General features: G+C 42.1%; 1 protein-coding gene across 1 annotated transcript; it reads right to left on the bottom strand.

The window, feature by feature from the left end:
- Positions 1-1,438: 1,438 nt before the first annotated feature.
- LOC306927378 (myosin heavy chain, fast skeletal muscle-like) lies at positions 1,439-18,010 on the bottom strand. The gene is made up of 41 exons (XM_079507088.1): positions 17,993-18,010; positions 17,064-17,111; positions 16,728-16,946; positions 16,484-16,627; positions 15,614-15,770; positions 15,170-15,197; positions 14,936-15,047; positions 14,701-14,793; positions 14,526-14,589; positions 14,305-14,403; positions 14,105-14,208; positions 13,477-13,615; positions 13,109-13,227; positions 12,631-12,780; positions 12,365-12,535; positions 11,946-12,249; positions 10,680-10,744; positions 10,474-10,561; positions 10,272-10,389; positions 10,061-10,184; positions 9,792-9,928; positions 9,109-9,364; positions 8,416-8,658; positions 7,981-8,157; positions 7,754-7,899; positions 7,493-7,583; positions 7,012-7,401; positions 6,486-6,612; positions 6,232-6,350; positions 5,938-6,134; positions 5,582-5,765; positions 5,324-5,489; positions 4,594-4,718; positions 4,134-4,442; positions 3,798-4,001; positions 3,576-3,701; positions 3,284-3,454; positions 3,075-3,179; positions 2,872-2,967; positions 2,144-2,275; positions 1,439-1,565 (listed from the first exon to the last, which is right to left on the bottom strand). The coding sequence occupies exons 3-41, from the start codon at positions 16,932-16,934 to the stop codon at positions 1,548-1,550; spliced, it is 5,805 nt and encodes a 1,934-aa protein (XP_079363214.1). The 5' UTR covers positions 16,935-16,946; positions 17,064-17,111; positions 17,993-18,010; the 3' UTR covers positions 1,439-1,547.
- Positions 18,011-21,053: the final 3,043 nt, after the last annotated feature.

The following is a 21,053-nucleotide window of genomic DNA, read 5'->3' as shown; positions in this document are numbered from 1 at the left end:
GAAATGCACAGCTGCTCCCTCAATTCCCATGGCCACTGTCTGCTGTTGCCTGTCCTGACATGACTACCCAAGACAAATGCAAGACAAAAGCAAATGCTGACTTGGTGGCTAGCGTGCGTGCGTGCGTGCGTGCGTGCGTGCGTGCGTGCGTGCGTGTGCATGCATGCGTGCGTGCGAGAGAGAGATATGTTATGTGCTCTGCATAGCGTCCCTTTCAACTTGGCAGATGAACCATACTGATTTTGGTGACCAATATTATTCCCACTAGGCTGAGGAAGAAATGCCACTTGACAGCGTCATAGTGGCGCTACAACAGGCCAATTCGCCACACACACACACACACACACACACACACACACGTTTATATTACTCCTAAACATTTTGCCAAACATCACACACACTCCTATCCTCCTGGTGGAGACCTGTGGACAGAAGGGCACTTTTTCTAGTTTTATTTAATTTCATTGGCCATTTCAGATAGATGCTATATATAGTTAGCCAGTGGTTGTGACCGGTCTCATGTTTAATTTATTTTCATTGCTATGTTTGTTACCTGTTTTCCACATAATAATGCTATTATGTTAGATCTACTTTTTGCTTGAATGCAAAGTTCAAGTCCAGTCCAATAATCCCCCTTTCTCCCAGCTGGTACTATCACCCCTAACTCTAACAGATATATGTATCCATTCCTACACCTCAACAACGTGTCTACAGACACTCAATACTCATTTAGCTAAAGTGCCAGGCTTAACACGACATCAGCTGGAGTCTTGAAGCTGCCTTCTCCTGTACTGTACAGTAGCCTAGTAGGCTACTGTATGTGCAGACAGTTTGTGCTCTCCCCTGAAACCCCTGCGTCCGTGAAGTAGACCTCAAAGAGAGGATGATTACTAGGATGACGATACAAAATGACCCAAATTAACTTCATGTATCAGCATGTTTTTGTCAATCACAACAGTCAATAGTTTGTTGACTATGGTTCATGACACTTACTCTCGCCTTGAACACATAATTCACGCTGGACAAGAGTTGTCTGCTAAACTAATGCCTCAATTGTAAATGGATGTAATTGCTTTTTTTAAGGGGATCTTGACGTTGTATGGCTTGTATACTAGTCGCATCGTCTTGTCGTTTGCACATTGTGAGGTCAAGGGGGTTGATTTTCTTTGGGGAGTCTGAATGTCTAAGCTCAATATTATTACTGCTTAGAAGCATCACTTAAATGTATAATGTATTCCACATCATGAAGTAAAACTTGCTTTACTGTTGCAATTTGCACCTACTGCATACTAATATTTATGTTATTCTCAGTGAAAAACATTGAAAATGATGTACCGTATCTTTGCAAAGGTATTACAAAACGGTACATAGCCTATAGTGTGAGTTGGATGTAGAATACAAATCTGACAATCTGATAATGAAAACAGAACAAAACACATTGCTTGCAAAGATTTATTGAATGCAGTGTCATATTTTATGACTTGTTTGTGTTTTGAATGCATTTATGTCATATTTTATGACACTTCACAGCGGCTTGATTGTAGAACTTATTCAGCTTCTTTTCCCTGTGGAAATAGGAATATACTATTATTACACTATATTCAACACAAATCTTAGATTGAATCTCAGTTAATCAGCATGATGTGCTTTCATATTGCACATGTATGTATCAGTGTTGATTTTGACAGCAAATCTTGATTTAGTTCCAGTCATATTTTAGTCATCTGAAATGTTTTAATGTTAGACTGGTTTTATTATTTGAGTACCACAGACGAATAACAGTCTAAGTCCACACTATTGATCCATAATATATAAATGATAGATAAGGGTTCAGGACAACGAGGCCTTTTCGTGGAGGGGTCAGTCTGAAATTTGGACTTAGACTGTTTTTCGTCTGTGGTACTCATTTAACAGGCCTTGGTGGCGTCGTAATGCCTGATCTTACACTTGAAAATAGCCAATCTACAAGTTCACAACGCGTCACAGGGTGACACGTTTTTCAGCATGCAACCAAACATAAAAGTCATGTCTTTTAGTTCTACTGGATCTCTGCTCCACTAGTCCCTCCCTAACATTCTAGTTTTTATTTGTTGACGAAATTGTCAGTAAATGTAGTAATAGTTTTAGTCATCATAGCTTTTACCTTGCCAACATCACGACTCTTAGCTCTGAGCTTGTTGACCTGGGATTCAGCGATGTCGGCACGTTCTTCAGCCTCCTCCAGCTCATGCTGAGTCTTTCTGCTCTTGGACAGGTGGGTGTTGGCTTGCTCCTCCTAGAAAATGATGGAGACGGTTCAAAGTCTAAACATTTCAAAAGAGCATCTTGAAATTATTGTCCAAAATAATAAGCAGAAAATTGTAAGGTGTGTGTGTGTGTGAATGAGAGTCCTGCATGGGCGCACGGGAAATAGCCTTGGCATGTTCTCATTGGGATAGCATGATTCTTTATTTCCCCTTTCTTTACTGCAGGTTTGCAATAGAGAGTATGCGCATGCTTAAAGTGAATGGCACATCGAGTGGCAAATCGAGTGGCAAAGCAACAGGCTTTGAGTTTAACATTGTTTAATGTTGTTTAATGCAATCAGATATGACTTTTCTGTGTGGATGTATGGGCTGTCAAGGCCAGAGAGTAGTTTTTTGCCACTCAGTAGGCGTTCCTGCATAACTTCCTGGTTTGATGATGATGTCACGCGCATACCCTCTATACATGTTTGACATTTCATCCATAGTATTGTTTTCTTAACTTGTTTAATACATCCCGCGTCATTTATATACATTTCTTCCCAGTATACAAACAGAAATTAATAAAAGTAGAGGGAAACGGAAGAATAAATGAGACACGAGGATATGTGTTCAAACTTCTTCTTACCGCGTCCTCAGCGTGCCTCTTGTAGGCCTTCACCTTCAGCTGCAGTTTGTCTACCAGATCCTGAAGCCTGGCAAGATTCTTCTTGTCCTCTTCAGACTACAGAGTCAGAGTGTATTTAGAGTGAAATTATCAGTTTTGATAAATTTTCCTGCAATCTATTCATTTGAATGGCATGACAGTGAAGTGAACATGAAATACGGTACCTGGTACGTGAGCTCCTTCACTCTCCTCTCATATTTGCGGACACCTTTAATAGCATCTGCTCCACGTCTCATTTCAGCGTCGACCTCTCCCTCCAGCTCGCGCACCTTCAGAATTGAATTAGGCACTATGAAGTTCTTTCCTCTGATTTCATTTGTCTATGACGACTGTATATAGGCCTACCCACAAGTTGGTATAAACTTCATCTTACCCTCTGCTCCAGTTTCTGGAGCTGTTTTTTGCCTCCCTTCATGGCCAGGTTCTCGGCCTCGTCCAGACGGTGCTGCAGGTCCTTCACTGAGACCTCCAGGTTCTTCTTCATCCTCTCCAGGTGAGAGCTGGTGTCCTGCTCCTTCTTCAGCTCCTCCGCCATCATAGCAGCCTGGAAAGTACGTTTGTTGTAATGCACGAATGCATGTTTGTATTTACTACAGTAAGCCTGGCATAATGGATGACTAGGTTTTCTGTGTAGATTGGATAAGGAGAGGAAATTCAACACTTACATCAGTGATGGCTTTCTTTGCCTTCTCCTCTGCATTCCTTGCTTCCTGAACGCTGTCTTCCACTTCACCTTGGATCGCGCAGAGGTCGACCTCCAGCTTTTTCTTGGTGTTAATGAGACTTGTGTTCTAAAATAAAGATGCAGTTTAACAATGTAAATATGCCTGAATGAATGTAAACTATTTTATTTCAGTCTGAAGTGTTTGGTTTTTATTGTCTCTTACCTGAGAGAACAACAGTCCAGCACGCTCGCTAACATCCACCAGTTCTTGCTCGGCCACTTTGCGGCCCCTCTCCGTCTGTTCCAGAGCCATCCTCAGCTCCTCGATCTCGGCCATCATGAGGCCGTTCCTACGCTCCACCATGGCAGCTTGCTCCCTCAGGTCGTCTTGGGCTCTGAGAGCTTCGTCAAGGTGCAGTTGAGCATCCTGTAATCAGTGTAATGAATACATTTGAATTGGTCATGATATGAGGAACACCTGCAACACCAGAATGTGGCCACTTCATTCTTCAGACCAGTTCCACAGTTTGAATAATTGTCTAACTACTATGTGTTGTACCTTAAGCTGTCCCTGGACGTTCCTCAGTTGCTTCTGGGCCTCTCCAGCGATGCGGTTGGCGTGGCTCAGCTGAATCTCCATCTCGTTCAGGTCTCCCTCCATCTTTTTCTTGATTCTCATGGCATCATTTCTGCTCCTGATCTCAGAGTCCAGGGTGCTCTGCATGGAGTCAAACACCCTCTGGCTGTTCCTCTTGATCTGTTCAATCTCTTCGTCCTTCTCTGCCAGCTTTCTGTCGACCTCGCCCTTGATCTGGTTGAGCTCCAGTTGGATACGAAGAATCTTGGACTCCTCGTGCTCCAGAGTACCCTAAAAAGTAATATGGGATCAAATGGTAGTATGGGCTTATGAGTGTAATAGACTTTGCGGCTCCACTGTTTGAATATAGAACGTATTGCGACAAATCTAGTAGGCTACATTGGCCCAATGGCATTCTTAGTCTGGAACCTATAGCTTTTACCTCTGCTTCCTCGAGGGCCGCCTGGATCTCTGACTTCTCTGACTCTACTTGCTTCTTGTTCTTTTCCAGTTCATGGATGGTCTTTCCACTCTCACCAATCTGTTCAGACAGGTCTGAGATCTCCTCTGCAGTAGATTGAACATAATCAATGAGGAAACTTTAAATCAGTTGGTATTACTATTCTAGGTACATATTACTATTCGTTTTTAATAAAGTGGGTGGAGCTAAATAACCAATTAAAAAAAAACTTTAACCAGTTAAAAAAAACACATTGAGACTAAAGTATCTTTTACAAGTGTGAACTGGCCAAGAGAAATGGCAAAATAATGTAACACAGCTCTGCCAGTAAATACAAGACAATTACAGGGACAGACCTGTAACATTCATAAACACAGTAGGCCCTACCCACTAACTAAGAGGCTCAAGGGAAAAACAGGAAAGTCTAATAACACGACCAATAAAAGCTAATACATGAAAACTAACTAAATGTATAATACACTAGAAAACTAGAGACCCAACATTGCTATATATGTCAAAGCAGGAGCAATGTCTGGGAAGTGTGCTCATGGCAATCCTTTTGAACATTAAACACACATTAACAACAAACTTTGAGACCAACTACTTAAAATGATGACCAATTTACTTTACCCAGTAACAACACTATCCTTGGATCAAGGATATGGTTATTGAATGCAAAGGTTATTAAAAACATAATGTATTGAAAACTCACGTTGTAGGTTCTTGTTCTCACGCTTCATGGTATCCACCTGGTCCAGAGACTCCTCGTAGGAATTCTTCACCTTAAACAGCTCAGTGCTGAGAGAACGAGACTCTTTCAAAGATCCCTCCAGCTCAGCCTGTCCCTCTTCGAACTTCTGCTTCCATTCTGCCAAGACCTGCACAGCATTTGTGAGAAAATGTGTAAATTACCCCCAATATGATAATTATAATGTAGGCTAATATTATACCATAATGAATGTCAAAGCACCTTATCGAAGTTCCTCTGTTTCTTGTCGAGGTTGTGAGCTAAAGCGTTGCCCCTCTCCACATCGATCATGAGGTCTTCCACTTCACCCTGGAGTCTCACTTTGGTCTTTTCCAGAGACCCGCACTTGGAATTCACAGCCTCGATTTGCTCCTCAGCATCCTGAAGGCGCTGGGCTAGCTTCTTCCTGTTGGATCGGTTTTGAATGGAATCAAAATGTTGTGGACAATTTGGAAATATCTATATGGCAAAATAATTAATGGGCTTTCTTTCTGTGGAACTACAAAATGGCCGCCACTACTATGCCCTATGTTTCATACATAGTGATTCTTGATAGTGTAACAAAAAAGATGACTTACTTGGCCTCCTCCAGCTCCTCAGTGCGTTGGATGGCATCGGTCTCATACTTGGTCCTCCACTGAGCCACCTCAGCGTTGGCCTTGGACATTGCGCGCTGCAGCTCCGCTTTCGCCTCCTGCTCTTCCTCATACTGTTCCCTCAGAAGATCACAGTCATGGCGAGATGATTGCAGAGAATGGGCAAGGGCATTCTTTGCCTGTAAAAAGAAAATTGTCCAATTAGTGTCAACTGAATTTTCAATAACAGAATAACAGGAAACTTGACTTATTTTTGAAAGTTGAAATGCTCCTCACCTTAACCTCCTCTTCCACGATCCTCTTCAACTCCTCAAGCTGTTGGATGAAGGCCTGCTTGCCTCTGGTGAGCTGTGAGAGAAGTGATTCTCTCTCCTCAAGTTGACGAGACATCTCACCTAATTAGAAATTAAAATATTATTTGTAAATCTTGCTGAATACCCATTACTAAAATGTGTTAATTGTGAAGCAAAGCATCATCTCTCATTATGTATTTTTGTCAGGTAACAAAAAAAACCGTAGATTTCATTTACCGTTTTCTGTCAAAAGTCTTGCTCTCTGAACACCAATGTCATGTATCTGGCGAACAGTCTCATCACTCTTGCACTTGGTTTCACTAAGGTGGTCCTCAAGGGTGCGGCACATCTTCTCGAGATTTCCCTGTTCATTAACATTGGACAGATTCAATGATCATTTATTACAACTCTATTTGCTCCTGTTTACAGTAGTTCGATAATATTCTATAACTTTCTGTCAATGACCAATGTGGAGTACTACTATGTTTAGCATTTTGTAAATGATAAAACACTGGCCTGTTTATAAATGCATTCAAACATTTATCTGCATTTGTACTTGCTCCTCTCTTTGCATTGCCTGTTATGTGCCGGAATGGTGAGTTGGCGATCTGGGTTCGATCCCAGCTCAGGGCATTGCGCAAAATGCGACATTGGTGTAAGAAGTGGGGCGCCTCTCGTGTGAGGTACGTGGAGTGTGGAGCACTTGGACTCGAATAGACAATGAACAATACTTATTTTTCTCAAGAACTATGTATAAGCATACCTTTGCCTTAGCCACAGCCTCCATGTTGCTGGCCAGGTCGTCGATCTCCATCTTATACTCGCTCTTCTCCTTCTCCAGTTTCTGCTTGACGCGCTGGAGGTTGTCGATCTGCTCGCCCAGCTCCGCCACGCTGTCAGCCTGCTTCTTGCGCAGGGCGGCGGCGGTGGCTTCGTGCTGCAGCGTGGACTCTTCGAGGTCACGACGCAGCTTCTGGAACTCAGCCTCACGCTTCTTGTTCATCTCGATCTGAGCGCCGGTCGCTCCGCCGGCCTCCTCCAGCCTCTCGCTGATCTCCTCCAGTTCCCTGGAGAGGTCGGATCTCTGCTTCTCCACCTTGGCCCGAGCAGCGCGGTCTGCCTCGATCTCCTCCTCCAGTTCTTCAATACGAGCCTTTCAAATTAATTATATTATATTGACATATGAAAATCATAAATTACTATTACTTAAAAATATATATATGAAAAAAGTAACATTAAAATACCTGGAGTTCTTTGATCTTCTTCTGTAGCTGAGCCTCCATTGACTGTTCATCCTCAATCTTACTCAGAAGCTGGCTTACTTCAAAGTCCTTCCTGTGGAATACAACAGTACGTCATATCTTAGTGTCATTCTACTAGAAGTATTATTAGGTAGTACATAATATCTTAGTGTCATTCTACATGCATTATACAGTAGTACATCATATATTATTGTCATTCTACAGGTATCTCTGCATTCTATTGCATGGTGTTGTTAACATTACTTCTTTAGCTTCTCGTCAGCCTGCAGCTTGTCATTCTCCAGATCCATGAGGGATTCCAGGGCCAGTTTCAGATCCCCCTCAAGCTTTCTCCTGACTCTCTCCAGTTCCATGCGGAGCTTCTTCTCTTGGTCCAGAGAACCCTCCAGCTGCAAAATAATACATGTTTCTAATTTATTCAGTACAATGTGTGTCCAAAACATCTGATTCACTTCTCACTTGAAACTCACATCGTCAACTTGCTGCTCCAGCTTGACCTTGGCCTTGGTCAGAATGTTGACTTTGTCCTCCTCTGCCTGCAGGTCATCCAGGGTCTGCTGATGGGCCTCTTGGAGGGCTTTCTTCTCCTTTGACAGCTTAGCAATAGTGTCGTCCTGAGACGCCATCTCCTCGGTCAGGTTCTTCACCTGAATAAGCAGAACAGAATGTGCCGTTTATAGATAAGAGGTGTCCAAAGTCTGGCCCGCAGGCCAATTGCGGCACAATTTTGCCAATATGCAGCATCCTTAATGTCCTCAGAGTCACACATCCAACACGCTTTAAACTGAACAGATTGGACCTTCTGTTCCCGTGATAATGGCCAAAACATCTTGACCCCCTTTGTTATAAATATAACATTTTTGTACTATAACTTGATAAGACCACTAGAGGGTATGATCCTGAACCTTGTTTTCAGTGGCGTGCTTCTCCTTCTCCACTTTGGCCAGGGTGAGCTCCAGGTCATCAATGTCCTTCTTCAGCTCCGAGCATTCATCCTCCAGCTTCCTCTTCTTGGCGGTCAGCTCAGCGTTCATCTCCTCCTCGTCCTCCAGTCTCTCGGCCACCTCTTTCACCCTGGCCTCCATCTGGATCTTACTTTTAATAAGACCCTCACATCTCTCCTCAGCATCAGCCAGAACATCTTGTTCCTGAGTATCAATGAAGGAAATAAGGGTGGAAACATGTCAGTATTTTGTTGTGGATGAGTGATATAAGAGATACAATTTAATATCGCAGATACAAGCGGATACAGATGGATGGCCAGACTATCTCTTAGAGATAGGGTGAGAAGTTCGGTCATTCGAGACACTGCTCCTTCACTTGGAAAGGAGCCAGATTAAGTGGCTCAGATATCTAGTATGGATACTTCCCGGGAGTCTCCCTATAGGGAAGTCCTTACCCTGCATGTCCCATTGGGAGGATACCAAATTGGGAGGATACCAAATCAGACCAAATTGGGGGACTATATCTCCACACTGGCATTGGAACACCTCGTAGTTGTGATTCCCCAGGAGGAAGTGGTTAATGTTGCCACTACAGGGATGTCTGGAGCTTTCTGCTGAGCCCTTAAACAAAACTCCCTGAAAATGTATACTTACTGATTGTGATGCCATCGCCAGATCATTCTTCTCCTGCACCAGAGCCACCAACTTCTGCTCCAGCTCCTTCTTCTTGGCCAGGGCATTAGCCAGGTCAACCTTCATCTTCTCAAAATTATCCTTCATCTCAGCCAACTCCTTCTCAGTCTCTGCACTCTTCAGAAGAGGCTTGACCTTGTAGTACAGCTTCATCCATGGCCAGTGTTTCACATTGACGAATGAGCGGACGTTGAACTGGATGCTGTAAATGGCTTCTCTGTGGAAAAACAGTTGCAGTAACGGAACAACTTTATTAAAACAAAGGAAAAATACAAATAAACCTGTTCCGCCTTTTTACTGATCTTTAAAAGGCCTGTGGCACACTTGATCATCAGATTTTGAGGAAAGGCCTCCTCAATATTGGGTTATCTGACAAGGCTGTTAGCGGTTTCCTCTGTCCCGTCATTGGTAAAAACCTACTTGATTTAATGGTTTTATCCCCTCTGTCACGTGGTACACCCATTACGCAATTCTCAGCCAATCACGGTGCAAAATGACACACTTTGCAGCCAATCACAGTGCACAATATCTGACATTCCGTCGACGGAATCATACCTTGCATCATACCTAAATGATTTCTACTGTCTGTGCTTGACTTAATGTCACGTTTTTTGTTTGTTTGCAACGTTATGTTTTCACCATACCTCCTCTCCATCATCTTCTTAAACTCCTTCCTCATGACGTAACCCCTGCCAAGAGCCTGGGTCATGGTGACCAGAGTGGCCAGCTTCTCATCTCGCATCTCCTCAAGAACGCCTATCAGACCAGCTTTGAAGAACACCTAAATAATGAAATTATTGTTAGTGTGGACTATAGTAATTGCCTACTTTATTCCTTTGTTTATTCCGTATAAACATGCAACCTTTCTATTTAAATAATTATGATATTACAACCTCAGATTCAGTGTGTTTACCTTGGTGTGCCCAAACTTGTACTCATCACGAGGGACGTCAATGGACCCAAGCAGCTTCTCGGACGCCTTCTTGTTGTCCATGAACTGGCCATCGGGACACGCGCTGGCGTTCAGTACTTTGTACCTGTTTTGTGAGGGTTCACAGTCATTCAGGCGCTCCTCCTGTAATAGTTATGGACCTAAAGCTGAAAAACAAAGTAATTCATGATACCTCTGCTTGAAGTCAGCATAGGGGACTCTGCTGGGGAAGCCCTTTCTGCAGATGCGGATCCCCTCCAGCACACCGTTACACCTCAGCTGGTGGATGACCAGGAAGTTCTCCATCAGGCCTGCGAAGAGGTTGTTTCAGGATTATTATGACACAAATAGTTGCTTTAAATGACTTTGCCAATCATTTCCAGCTTTGAGTTTACCTGGAGTCTTAGACTCGTTGGGAATGAGGCAACGCACAAAGTGAGGATGAGTGCTCCTCAAATTGGTCATCAGCTTCCCCAAGTTCTCCTATAGAGACATAATACAACCAACGTATGCCATATTATTCATGAAAAGCTAATGTACTATTTAATTCCAACATAAGATATAATGACAAGACAATATAGTGTTATTGCTTCATTCTTACCCTGAATGCTGCGGACACAGTCTGCATGGAACCGCCCTTCTTCTTAGCTCCCTTCTTTGTGTTGTCTGTTCGTTTGTTAGAATGTGGCAGATTCGTCATTTTGATAAATTCGGCAGGTACTATATATTGTATTTTATTCAGATACTTAGAAATAGTTTTTCAGAAGAATGATTCACAAACAAACATACCTCCCTTCTTCACATATTCAGTATATATTCATTATTTATTGAATCTGTCAGTTGATTTGATTGTTTCCCCTTATTTATTATTTATATATTTATTGCGGAGACAAAATATATATTTATTTCTCCCAAAAATGTGAGTAGCCAGCTACGTTTCCCTTTTCCCCGCAATGTAATCATTATGCCAATTGGATCCACCCCGCACACATTTCTGTGTTGTCACTGTAAGTTGTATCCTATTGACTCACATGCCAGTGAGGAGCTTCCACCGGGAAAACATAGACCCCTCATCCTACCCCCCCGCCCCCCGGCCCGTCCCGTCCACACTCCCTATACTGCCAGGTTCCGCCACACATGACAAATGTCACCTTCCCCGCACGGCTTCCCTCCCCCCAAACACAGGCCCAATTGTGTTTGGATGCACACCACGGTGGTTTCGAACCCTGCATGGGTACTTTCATAATGTGTAATAAAGCTGAAAAATGCGGCCCAAAGCATTATATCCAGTCACAGATTACCTTCAGGCTCAGGTGGGGAATACAGAGTACCCAGCTGTTTAACTGTTATTACCTTCAGGCTCAGGTGGGGGGTGTGGTGTTAGCTGTTATGCTTTTATTGTGATAGAGCTAACAATGTATGCGGTTAATGGTTATATGATGCCTGACGCTACTAGCTGAGTCATGCTACTGAGAGTCCTGGTCTGAATAAAGTAACAGCATTGCTATAAGCATTGCGCGGCGGCGGTGGCGGTGGCTCAGGGGTAGAGTGGCTGGATGGCAACCGTGAGGTTGCCAGTTTGAACCCCGGCTCCCCCAGAGTTACTGTCGAAGTGTGCTTGAGCAAGACACTGAACCCCAAATTTCTCCTGATGTGCTAGTTTGTGCCTTGCATGGTTTCCGCTGCCATCGGTGTATGAATGTGTGTGTGAATGGGTGAATGCACAATCTCTGTAAAGCGCCTTGGATAAAGGCGCTATATAAATGCACCATTTACCATTTACCATTTACCATTGCTATAAACATGCATATTATGTGCCCATACCACAACACGGTGTCAGAATTAGGATCAGGTCAACTGTTCTTACCTTCCGGCTCAGGTGGGGGGTACAGAGTACCCAGCAGTTTTACTGAAGACTTCGTGTACAGCTGCACCACAGAGTCGTTCAAAGGATCCTTATTCTTGTCAAGCCACCCTGTGATGCTGTAGTCCACGGTGCCGGCGTAGTGAACCAGGGAGAAGTGGGCCTCGCCCTTGCCTTTGCCAGGTCTGGGCTTCTCAAAGGCCTTGGTCTTCCCGAGGTGCTGGTCGTACAGCTTGTTCTTGAAGGTGGTGTCCGAAGCCTTGGGGAACATGCACTCCTCTTCGAGGATGGAGAAGATTCCCATGGGCTTTGTAAGAGAGGAGATAAAGGAAAAATCACCCCCAAAAATCAAATAAACCTTAATAGAATGTTCTTTGCTTTAATGTTTTCATTAAAGCACGACATGATGTATTATTAATTACCTTCTCAATGAGCTCAATGCAGGCAGCCAAGTCCATGCCAAAGTCAATGAGCTCCCAGGGGATACCCTCTTTCTTGTACTCTTCTTGTTCCAGTACAAACATATGGTGGTTGAAGAACTGTTGCAGTTTCTCATTGGTGAAGTTGATGCACAGCTGCTCTAGGGTGTTGAACTGTGAGTGTATGGGAATATGATTAGCGTAATGTCTTAAAGTGATTGTGACAAAAGGAATTAGTCTTCCACCTAAAACTAGTCCATGCCGCTTACGTCAAAGATTTCAAAACCAGCGATGTCCAGCACACCAATGTAGTGGTTTCTCGCTTGCTTGGTGTCCAGCATCTGGTTGATTCTAATGACCATCCACAAGAACATCTTCTCATAGATGGACTTAGCCAAGGCACCCACTGAGTTCATGACCTAAAGAAATAGTAAAGTTATCCATATATATATTTTATTTTTGTTAATGAATGTTTAAGGAAAAGAGAAGTCCTGTCCAACATCAAGCATGTGAAAAAGAAATCACATTTCATAGTAATGTAAATTACTAGAAGTACATCTATTAAAGTACAAAGTAAACAACAATTTCAAGTTCCTGCAGTTACAGAAAAGACCAATCAGAATAGAAGTGTTTTTTTTTAATTGCACTTCCGACAATACATGCAAAGAGATTAGAGTTCTGATGGTATGTTGTGTTAATAATAATATACAATGAGATCAGAACAAGAAAATAATGTATCTATCTCACCTGTGGCACAGTCTGGCCCTTGGTCACATACTCGTTTCCCACTTTCACTCTGGGGTAGCAGTAAGCCTTCAGCATGTCTGCAGAGTTCAAGCCCAACAGGTAGGAGATCTTGTCGGCCACTAAAATAAGTCATAAAAATAGAATTAATATAGAATAGAGGAAAAGAAAAATATTTTTTTGTGTTAATCTAGTCCAGTGGTTCTCAAATTGACCCTCAGGGTTCCATGATGAGGTTCGAATTGGACCCTTACAGGTCTAACTCTGAGAGTATACAAATGGAACAAAATGGACCTGTTGTACACTTGTTTGAGAACCACTGATCTTATTCAAACAAGAACAACCGTTGCTCGACTGAAGATCATGCTCACCCTCATTGCCATCCGGCTCTGCCTGTTCCTCACGCTGCTTCTGCTTGAACTTCATGACCCCATGATGCATCACTGCACCGGTGAACTTGTAGATCCCCACCTTCTCGTCGCCAGTGAAGCCCAGGATGTCGATAGCATCCTGTAATAAAAAAAACACACCCGTGTGAAGTGAGGGGCGCTCTTATCATCATACATCATCTCATGAACAACTGAATGTATGTGATTGATTAGCTGATTTGCTCGTCTACTGTACATCTGACGTACATTTTCCCTTCATTGTCAATGGCATTTAATGTTTGTGTTGCCACAAATTTACGTCATATTTGCTGTATATCTTTTTTAGGGGCGCTAGCCCCTCCTATAGAGATTAAACATTAAGATTGGCAAAGCATAACTTTAGAACATATATTTTACAGAGCAAACTGACTGCACACACCGAGTATAGGGCATAGCAGTGGAAACAAAGGTTTTATGCTCATGATTCACCAGGATCTTTATTTTAATCTAGGCTTAAAATAAAAAAATAAAAAAATCTATGGGAAAAAATGAATGGGGTCTGTAATGATGGAACCAGAAAATGGCCTCCACTGCTATGCCTATAAAATCAAGGTAAAATGTGTGTACTGACATCAGTGGCCATCAACTCCTCCTTGTCGTCAATGCTGGGCACGGCGATCTGACCCATGCTGCACAGCGGGAAGTCGTAGGGGTTGGTGGTGATCAGACACATTTCTGAAAAGGAATTCATGTGTTAAGCGTTATAGTTTGTATTCATGTTACCACTTAATCATCTGCATCCTCATCTGCATTATCAGTGGTTGAACCTACCAACAATATCAGGTTTGTGACCGGTCATCATCTGGTAGAAGATATGATATCCTCTCTCAGCAGGAAGCTGGAAGGTCACTCTGGACTTCTCCAGCAGATCTATAAGCATTAATGTACATCACTGTTAATAATATTAATATATAAGTCATGTACATAACTCAAAATATAATCCTCTAATGAAGGCAGATATATAATGTAGCATCTGTGAACTTCATACTTACATGTCTCAATATCAGCACTGGCCAGTTTACCCGTTGAGCCGAAATGGATTCTGATGAATTTACCCTGTTTTAATATAAGCAACATTTGTAGTCATTTGTTTGATACAATGCAATTTGTGGCACCCCTCTACATCCTGAACTTTTTCTCATAACATGAAATTGCTTTTGCACTTACAAATCGAGAGGAGTTGTCATTCCTCACAGTCTTGGCATTGCCATAGGCCTCCAGCAAGGGATTGGCTGCAATAATCTGGTCCTCCAGTGACCCCTATATATATATATATATATATATATATATATATATATATATATCATCAAATATTACATTGGTTCAGTATTCTTACAGTATATCACTCTCATAATTATTTAAGTTGTAATTTTGCTCAAAGTAAGAACAGCTGTACACATACCTGCATTTTGCCGGAGGTCGACTCTGCCTTCTTTAATCCTGAACCAGCTGCTGTTGCAAAGTACTGGATGACACGCTTGGTGTTCACAGTCTTCCCAGCACCGGACTCACCGCTGGTTAGAAAGGCATACAGTCAGAGAAATGCACTTAGTGAATTAGAATCGAATTTGCATTGTAATCTAATTATTAGATTACAATTGTCTTCATTAAATGCACCAGTAGATGAGGAACTTACGTGATCAAGACAGACTGGTTCTCCCTATCTGTAAAAGGGTAAAGTAGATGTGCTTTTAGTTCTCCTCTATACAATACTGTATGAAATCATTATAGCAGGGGTCTTCAATGTTTTACAGGCCAAGGGCCCCCCCCCCCTAATAAGAGAGATGAAGCATGCAGCTAGGGTCCCCCTGACTCCCCCACTACATGCAGCATTGTATACAATTACTTTTCATAGATTTCATAGATGGTTGGATTCATGCTAATGTGTATTTTCGGATAGTTAACGTTTTAAAGCCTCAATATTTAGTCAACTTGACCGTTGACTCTGTAGGCTACTTGTTCCCTCTACTCCATTTTCAGCTAATGTTCCCCAACACACGAAGATTTGGCGGAGACGCCCTGTGAAAGACTATAATAGTCTATAGCCTACAGTATATGTATATTTGTTACTGGTACGTACCAGTAAGCATGAACTGATAGGCGTTGTCAGAGACAGAGAAGATGTGGGGTGGAGCCTCCACACGTTTCTTGCCTCTGTAGGCATTAACCACTTCCTGGTCGTACACTGGGAGCCACTTGTAGGGGTTCACAGTCACACAGAACAAGCCAGAGTAGGTCTGAAGGGGAGAAGAGAGAGAACGTTATAACAACATGCCATATGAGCTGGGAATACAGGGACAGGCTGCAAGTAGCATCAAATAATGATCAACTTATCTTCAGCATCATGAACTTAACATACTGCGTGGCTTTGCAGGAGTCTAGCCCTCTGTAAGAGGCTCTGTCTGTCTGCCTGCCTGTCTGTCTGTCTGTCTGCCTGCCTGCCTGCCTGCCTGTCTGTCTGCCTGTCTAGTTTGTCTGTGGGTCCAGAGTTAATCTCGCAACCCACTGGACTGAACAGTGCCAAATCTGTACGTGTTACACTGAAATAATTAGCTTTGGTCTCATAATGGAGATCTGATCCGGCTGAAACTGTGTCCACATTTGGAGTCATACGTCATAGATAATTATGTTGTGATATGCCACATAGTTGAGATGTCTCACATGCAGGCTGGCCACATGAAGACCGAGACACACTGTGGCCATGCCAATGCTGTGTGGGGACACAGGGATACACATTTGTTTTTGTTTGGTTTTCACTTGACTATATGATGTACAGTAAGTAGGCCTACTCTCTATTCTCTATTTGTATTCTTTGTTTGCTATCTACAGGTCAAACTGTACTGTACTGTACTGTACTGTACTGTACTGTACTGTACTGTACTGTACTGTACTGTACTGTACTGTACTGTACTGTACTGTACTGTACTGTACTGTACTGTACTGTACTTACATAGATCATCCATGCTGCGTAACGCTCTTTGAGGTTATACAGCACAGTGGCTTCACTGAGGTGGGTCATCATGGCCATGTCCTCAATCTTGTCATACTTGGGAGGGTTCATAGGGTTGAGGTCATCCTCCTTTACAGTTCTTTCCTAGAATAAAACCAGAACACAAGCTTTAGAATGTCTCGCAGTCACTTTCACTGCGAGTGTCACCATTTGAATTTGAGATCCACCTCCGCCCTGTACCTACCAGCTGCGTGTCGAGCACTTTCACGGTGACTTTGGCACCGTCCTTCGACACGATCTCACATTTGAGATACAGCTCCTTAACATCGGACACGTATCCTGCGGTCTTGGCGTCAAAGGGTTTCGTTTGAGCCTCGATTCTCTCCCTCTCTGGCTTACGCAGGTAAATGGCAGCCTTGCCGTAAGCGGCCATCTCCGCATCGGTACTCATGGTGGCGGCTTTCTGTTGACAGACAAACGGACGGTGTTGATGCCTTCGTTGACTGAGCAGAGAACTGTATGACTATGTAGGACTATTCTTATATTGTTTTGGTTTAATAGAAAAACAATGAACACTTACGTTTTCCCTCTACGCAGTAATAGCGGAATGTCAGTGCAGCCCCTAAGTCTGTAGAAACGGATGTTGATAACTTATAACATGAGCTGAGTGATGCATTTTATTATTCTATCATTTATATACATCAAATTGGTACATCTAAATCATATTATATTCATCCCAATGAATGAATCCATGTTAATTATTGCTGAATAACAATTGTTAAGGGAGAATTTTAAATTTTCAGTTCAATTTCATTTTAACGCCAAATCACTTGAAGGGATATTTTACTTTAAAAAAAAACTTTTGGTCATTGTATCATCTACTCAGGCTTATGTGAGCACCCCAGACAGTTTTTAAGTTGCTCGATTCAGTATTTTGATATTTGAGATTAATTTTAGCTGGGGTAAATGAAAAGAACGCTCTAGAAAAACACCCACAATTATTACAAATAAATAAACGGTAAATGAAAAACAAACACGCCACCCTCATGTATTAGAAGGACAATATCGGTCACCAGAAAAAAGGACGGGTGTTTTCGATGAATCTATCATGGTTAAAATTAAGTTTGAAGTTACAATGGGTTTGTATAGGAAGGGGGTGTGGCAGCTAATGTTAATATCAAATAACTAAATACTGAATTGAGCAACTTAAAAACTGTCTGGGATGTTCACATGAGTCTGAGTAGACGATGAAATCACCAAAAGTATTTTTTGAAAGTGAATCCCTTTAACACACGCATTTTACATAGCAGAGCAAACAAAACATTTAAAAATGGTATTATACTGTGTGCTGTCAAATTATATTTAAAATACTTATATTTTCTGTTACTTATCATGCATTTTACATTAAATTCATTCATTCAATTATACATTTTAAGTCCTACTGAAGTGAACAAAGTGCCAGACGGCGAGCATCTCTAACGCACAGCTGACAGCTGATGTTTCACTCACCCCCAAATGTATGCCCGGACTCCTCTGAAGTGACTCCATCCTCTGGACCAAGCCCCTTTTATATCGAGAGCGTATTGCTTGTGTTGCAGAAACTAAAAGTAGTTCACGCCTTTAAAAGGTGCTTTAATTCATCTGATGACGTTGCAGTAGTAGTATCAATTTTGCCACTTTTGCCAGTTATACTCTATTAATAAACCATAACCATAAATCATAAGGATTTTACAATCCAATGCCACCATACTTGGCTTCTTGGCAATCTTGTGGTTTGAATGTATTCCAGACATCTTGCCAGTGGCTTGATATAAACATAATCGGGGGGTTACTTGTCAGGATTCCGGCCGACATAATTGGCCGGTAATATTGAATGAGTCCTTAATAACACATTACTGCATGCGTCAAAGTGGGTGTTCCATGGGGTGGCATAGGATGCTACGGCAGCTGCTGGTCCAGACCTAGATATTATTAGATTATAAATGAAATGAAATGAAATGCATTGTTTTGAACATTTGTGATATTTCACCCTGACAAGCACTTGGTATTGTAGGAGTTGGGGCATTACATTTAGTTTGACTCGGTTTGCGTTGTGAGCTTGTAGATCAGCTACTTTCACAATATTTGTCTCTTTGTATTATTTGACAATTTGGCCAATGTTTGACAAGTTGTTAAAGTATAGTGTGTTGGTTACTTTCAATGCAGTAATGGTCTTTATTCATTTTATATATATATAAAAAAAGTATTACAAATGTCTACACAATTGTACTGACATCTGGGGATCCCCCACAGATCATGTGAGGCCCCCCTGGGGGGTCCTGACCCACAGGTTGAGAACCACTGGTGTACATCAACCAATCACCTGCTTGTAATTCTGTGTGCGGCACCCTCAGTGTTTAAGAAATGGTCGCGTCCGTGCCGGTCCATCAAAGCATCTTGGTTAATTGGTTAATTGGTTAATATCCAAGAAAGTGTCATGTTTGTTTGCACTGAGCACTTGATCTGGTTAAGTGTGGAAGTGTGAACTATCTGTAGCCTTTTTATGTATAGCTTAAGTATTAAACTAGAATGACAGAACGGGGTACGAAATTAAATTAGCAGACAGAATTGGAACTGTCTGGACTGTGTGTGGAACTGTGTGCCTAAAATTGAGGCAGGTGTTCTTTCTCCTGATTGGATGAAATTGGTATCCCACATGAACATTTGTTTTTATGTTTACCAAAGCACTGGACAGACGGGGAGACCCATGTTACTTAACTCTAGCAATGATTAATATCGGAAGGTAGAGCTTACACTTTAATTTAATTGATTAAAGGACCACTTCACCACTTTTCAACCTATCTTCATATAATAGGTCCTCACTAATAATCATGAAAAAAATCACACCCGTGTGAACTGAGTGGTGTACGGTATTATATAGCCTGATCAGCTGTGGTCTGACGTAATGTCTGACGTAATGAAATCACACCCGTGTGAACTGAGTGACCATAGCAACCATGCTCATTTTTTTGGTACGAACAAACACGTGGACACGTGGACACGTAAACTAACAAAGCCAGTTGTTGAGTGGTTTACACCACTCAAAAATGGCGCAATTTCTTTCTACTCGGTCTGTGTCTCATAGGAGGGCTGTGGGCAGTTCAGAAACTGTCCTCCAGTGACATCATCGATGGGAAAAACAAGCTAATAGAAACTGCAGGCTTTCTAGTCCTGAAAAGTTCCAATGCGAAAATGGAAGCCATCATTCTCATGATAATGAAAATCTAAACATTTTTGTAAAAAAATCTGCCTAATGATGATGTCACTGGAGGACGGTTTCTAAACTGCCCACAGCCCTCCTATGAGACACTATGAGTAGAAAAAAATCGTGCCATTTTATCATGATTATTAGTGTGGACCTATTATATGACGATAGGTTGAAAAGTGGTGAAGTGGTCCTTTAATGAATTTATTAAATTGGTAATTTTGTAAAATACATCATGTAGTCATGTGTTTGTATCTGTGCAATAATATTTTATGTACAGTATTATTTCCTTTAAATTGTTTAGAAACGTATTTGTTTCTGGCTGTGACAATGCAAACTGTAGAAAGTGACTCATCCTTAACCCCACTTAAGTAGCCCTTTATTTGTTTATTTGATGTTTATTTCGGGGTCTTTGAACTGCTCACACTAGAGGATCGTCTTTCACGCGGAGTCTTATCGAGTAACGCTAGCCTCCAGTGTTAGCGGATAAGACACAAGACATTCTCCAGCCTTGAATGTCTGGTATGCATTCTCAGCCGCTCCCTCACAAACACACACCAACAGAGAGCAATTAACACATTTTAGACTGTTCTGAATGGAGACATAGATAGCGGAGGTGGGAGTGGGTTGAATGACATGGAAAGCCCAAAAGGCGACTGTCTCTTAACCACATAGAACCCTTCGGGTGTTGGAGAGAAAAACAAGAGTGGGCCAAGTATAGACGCCTAGACCTATAGTAGGGGACCCTTGTCAACTAAAGTATATAGGGTTAAAGTTGTTAAGTCTGATGTTAACACACTGACCCAGCCATATTGTGAGCAGTAAATATGAGTTGGCATTAGATACAGGGTTGAATAAAATGTAATTTTGTCAAATCTGTATGGTAGAGTAAATCAAATCAAATCAAATGTATTTATATAGCACATTTAAAAACAACTCATTGTACCAAAGTGCTTCACAAGGCAGAATATAGTGGAATACAATACAATACAATAAAATGCAATACAATACAATACAATACAATACAGTACAATCCAGTGCAGAGAAATAATAGAACAGGCAAATAGGACAAAGTAATCTAAAGGGAAAGGTGCAAGATCATGACGGTGATGCAAAGGCTTGTGAATATAAAAATGTTTTAAGTTGTGATTTAAAAGACAACGGAGGGCGCAGACCTAACGGCGAGGGGAATGCTGTTCCACAGTGTGGGGGCTGTGATAGCAAAGGTGCGGTCGCCCCTGAGCCTCTTTTTTTGTGTGCGGAACCCCTAGGAGACCCCTGTCTGCTGACCTGAGGGTCCTGGTAGAGGGGGGATAGGATAGGAGG

This window comes from Electrona antarctica, assembly GCF_951216825.1.
Source record: "Electrona antarctica genome assembly, chromosome: 7".
NCBI lineage: Eukaryota > Metazoa > Chordata > Actinopteri > Myctophiformes > Myctophidae > Electrona > Electrona antarctica.
The sequence above is the reverse complement of the archived record's forward strand: the minus strand, read 5'-3'. Positions and strand labels throughout refer to the sequence as shown.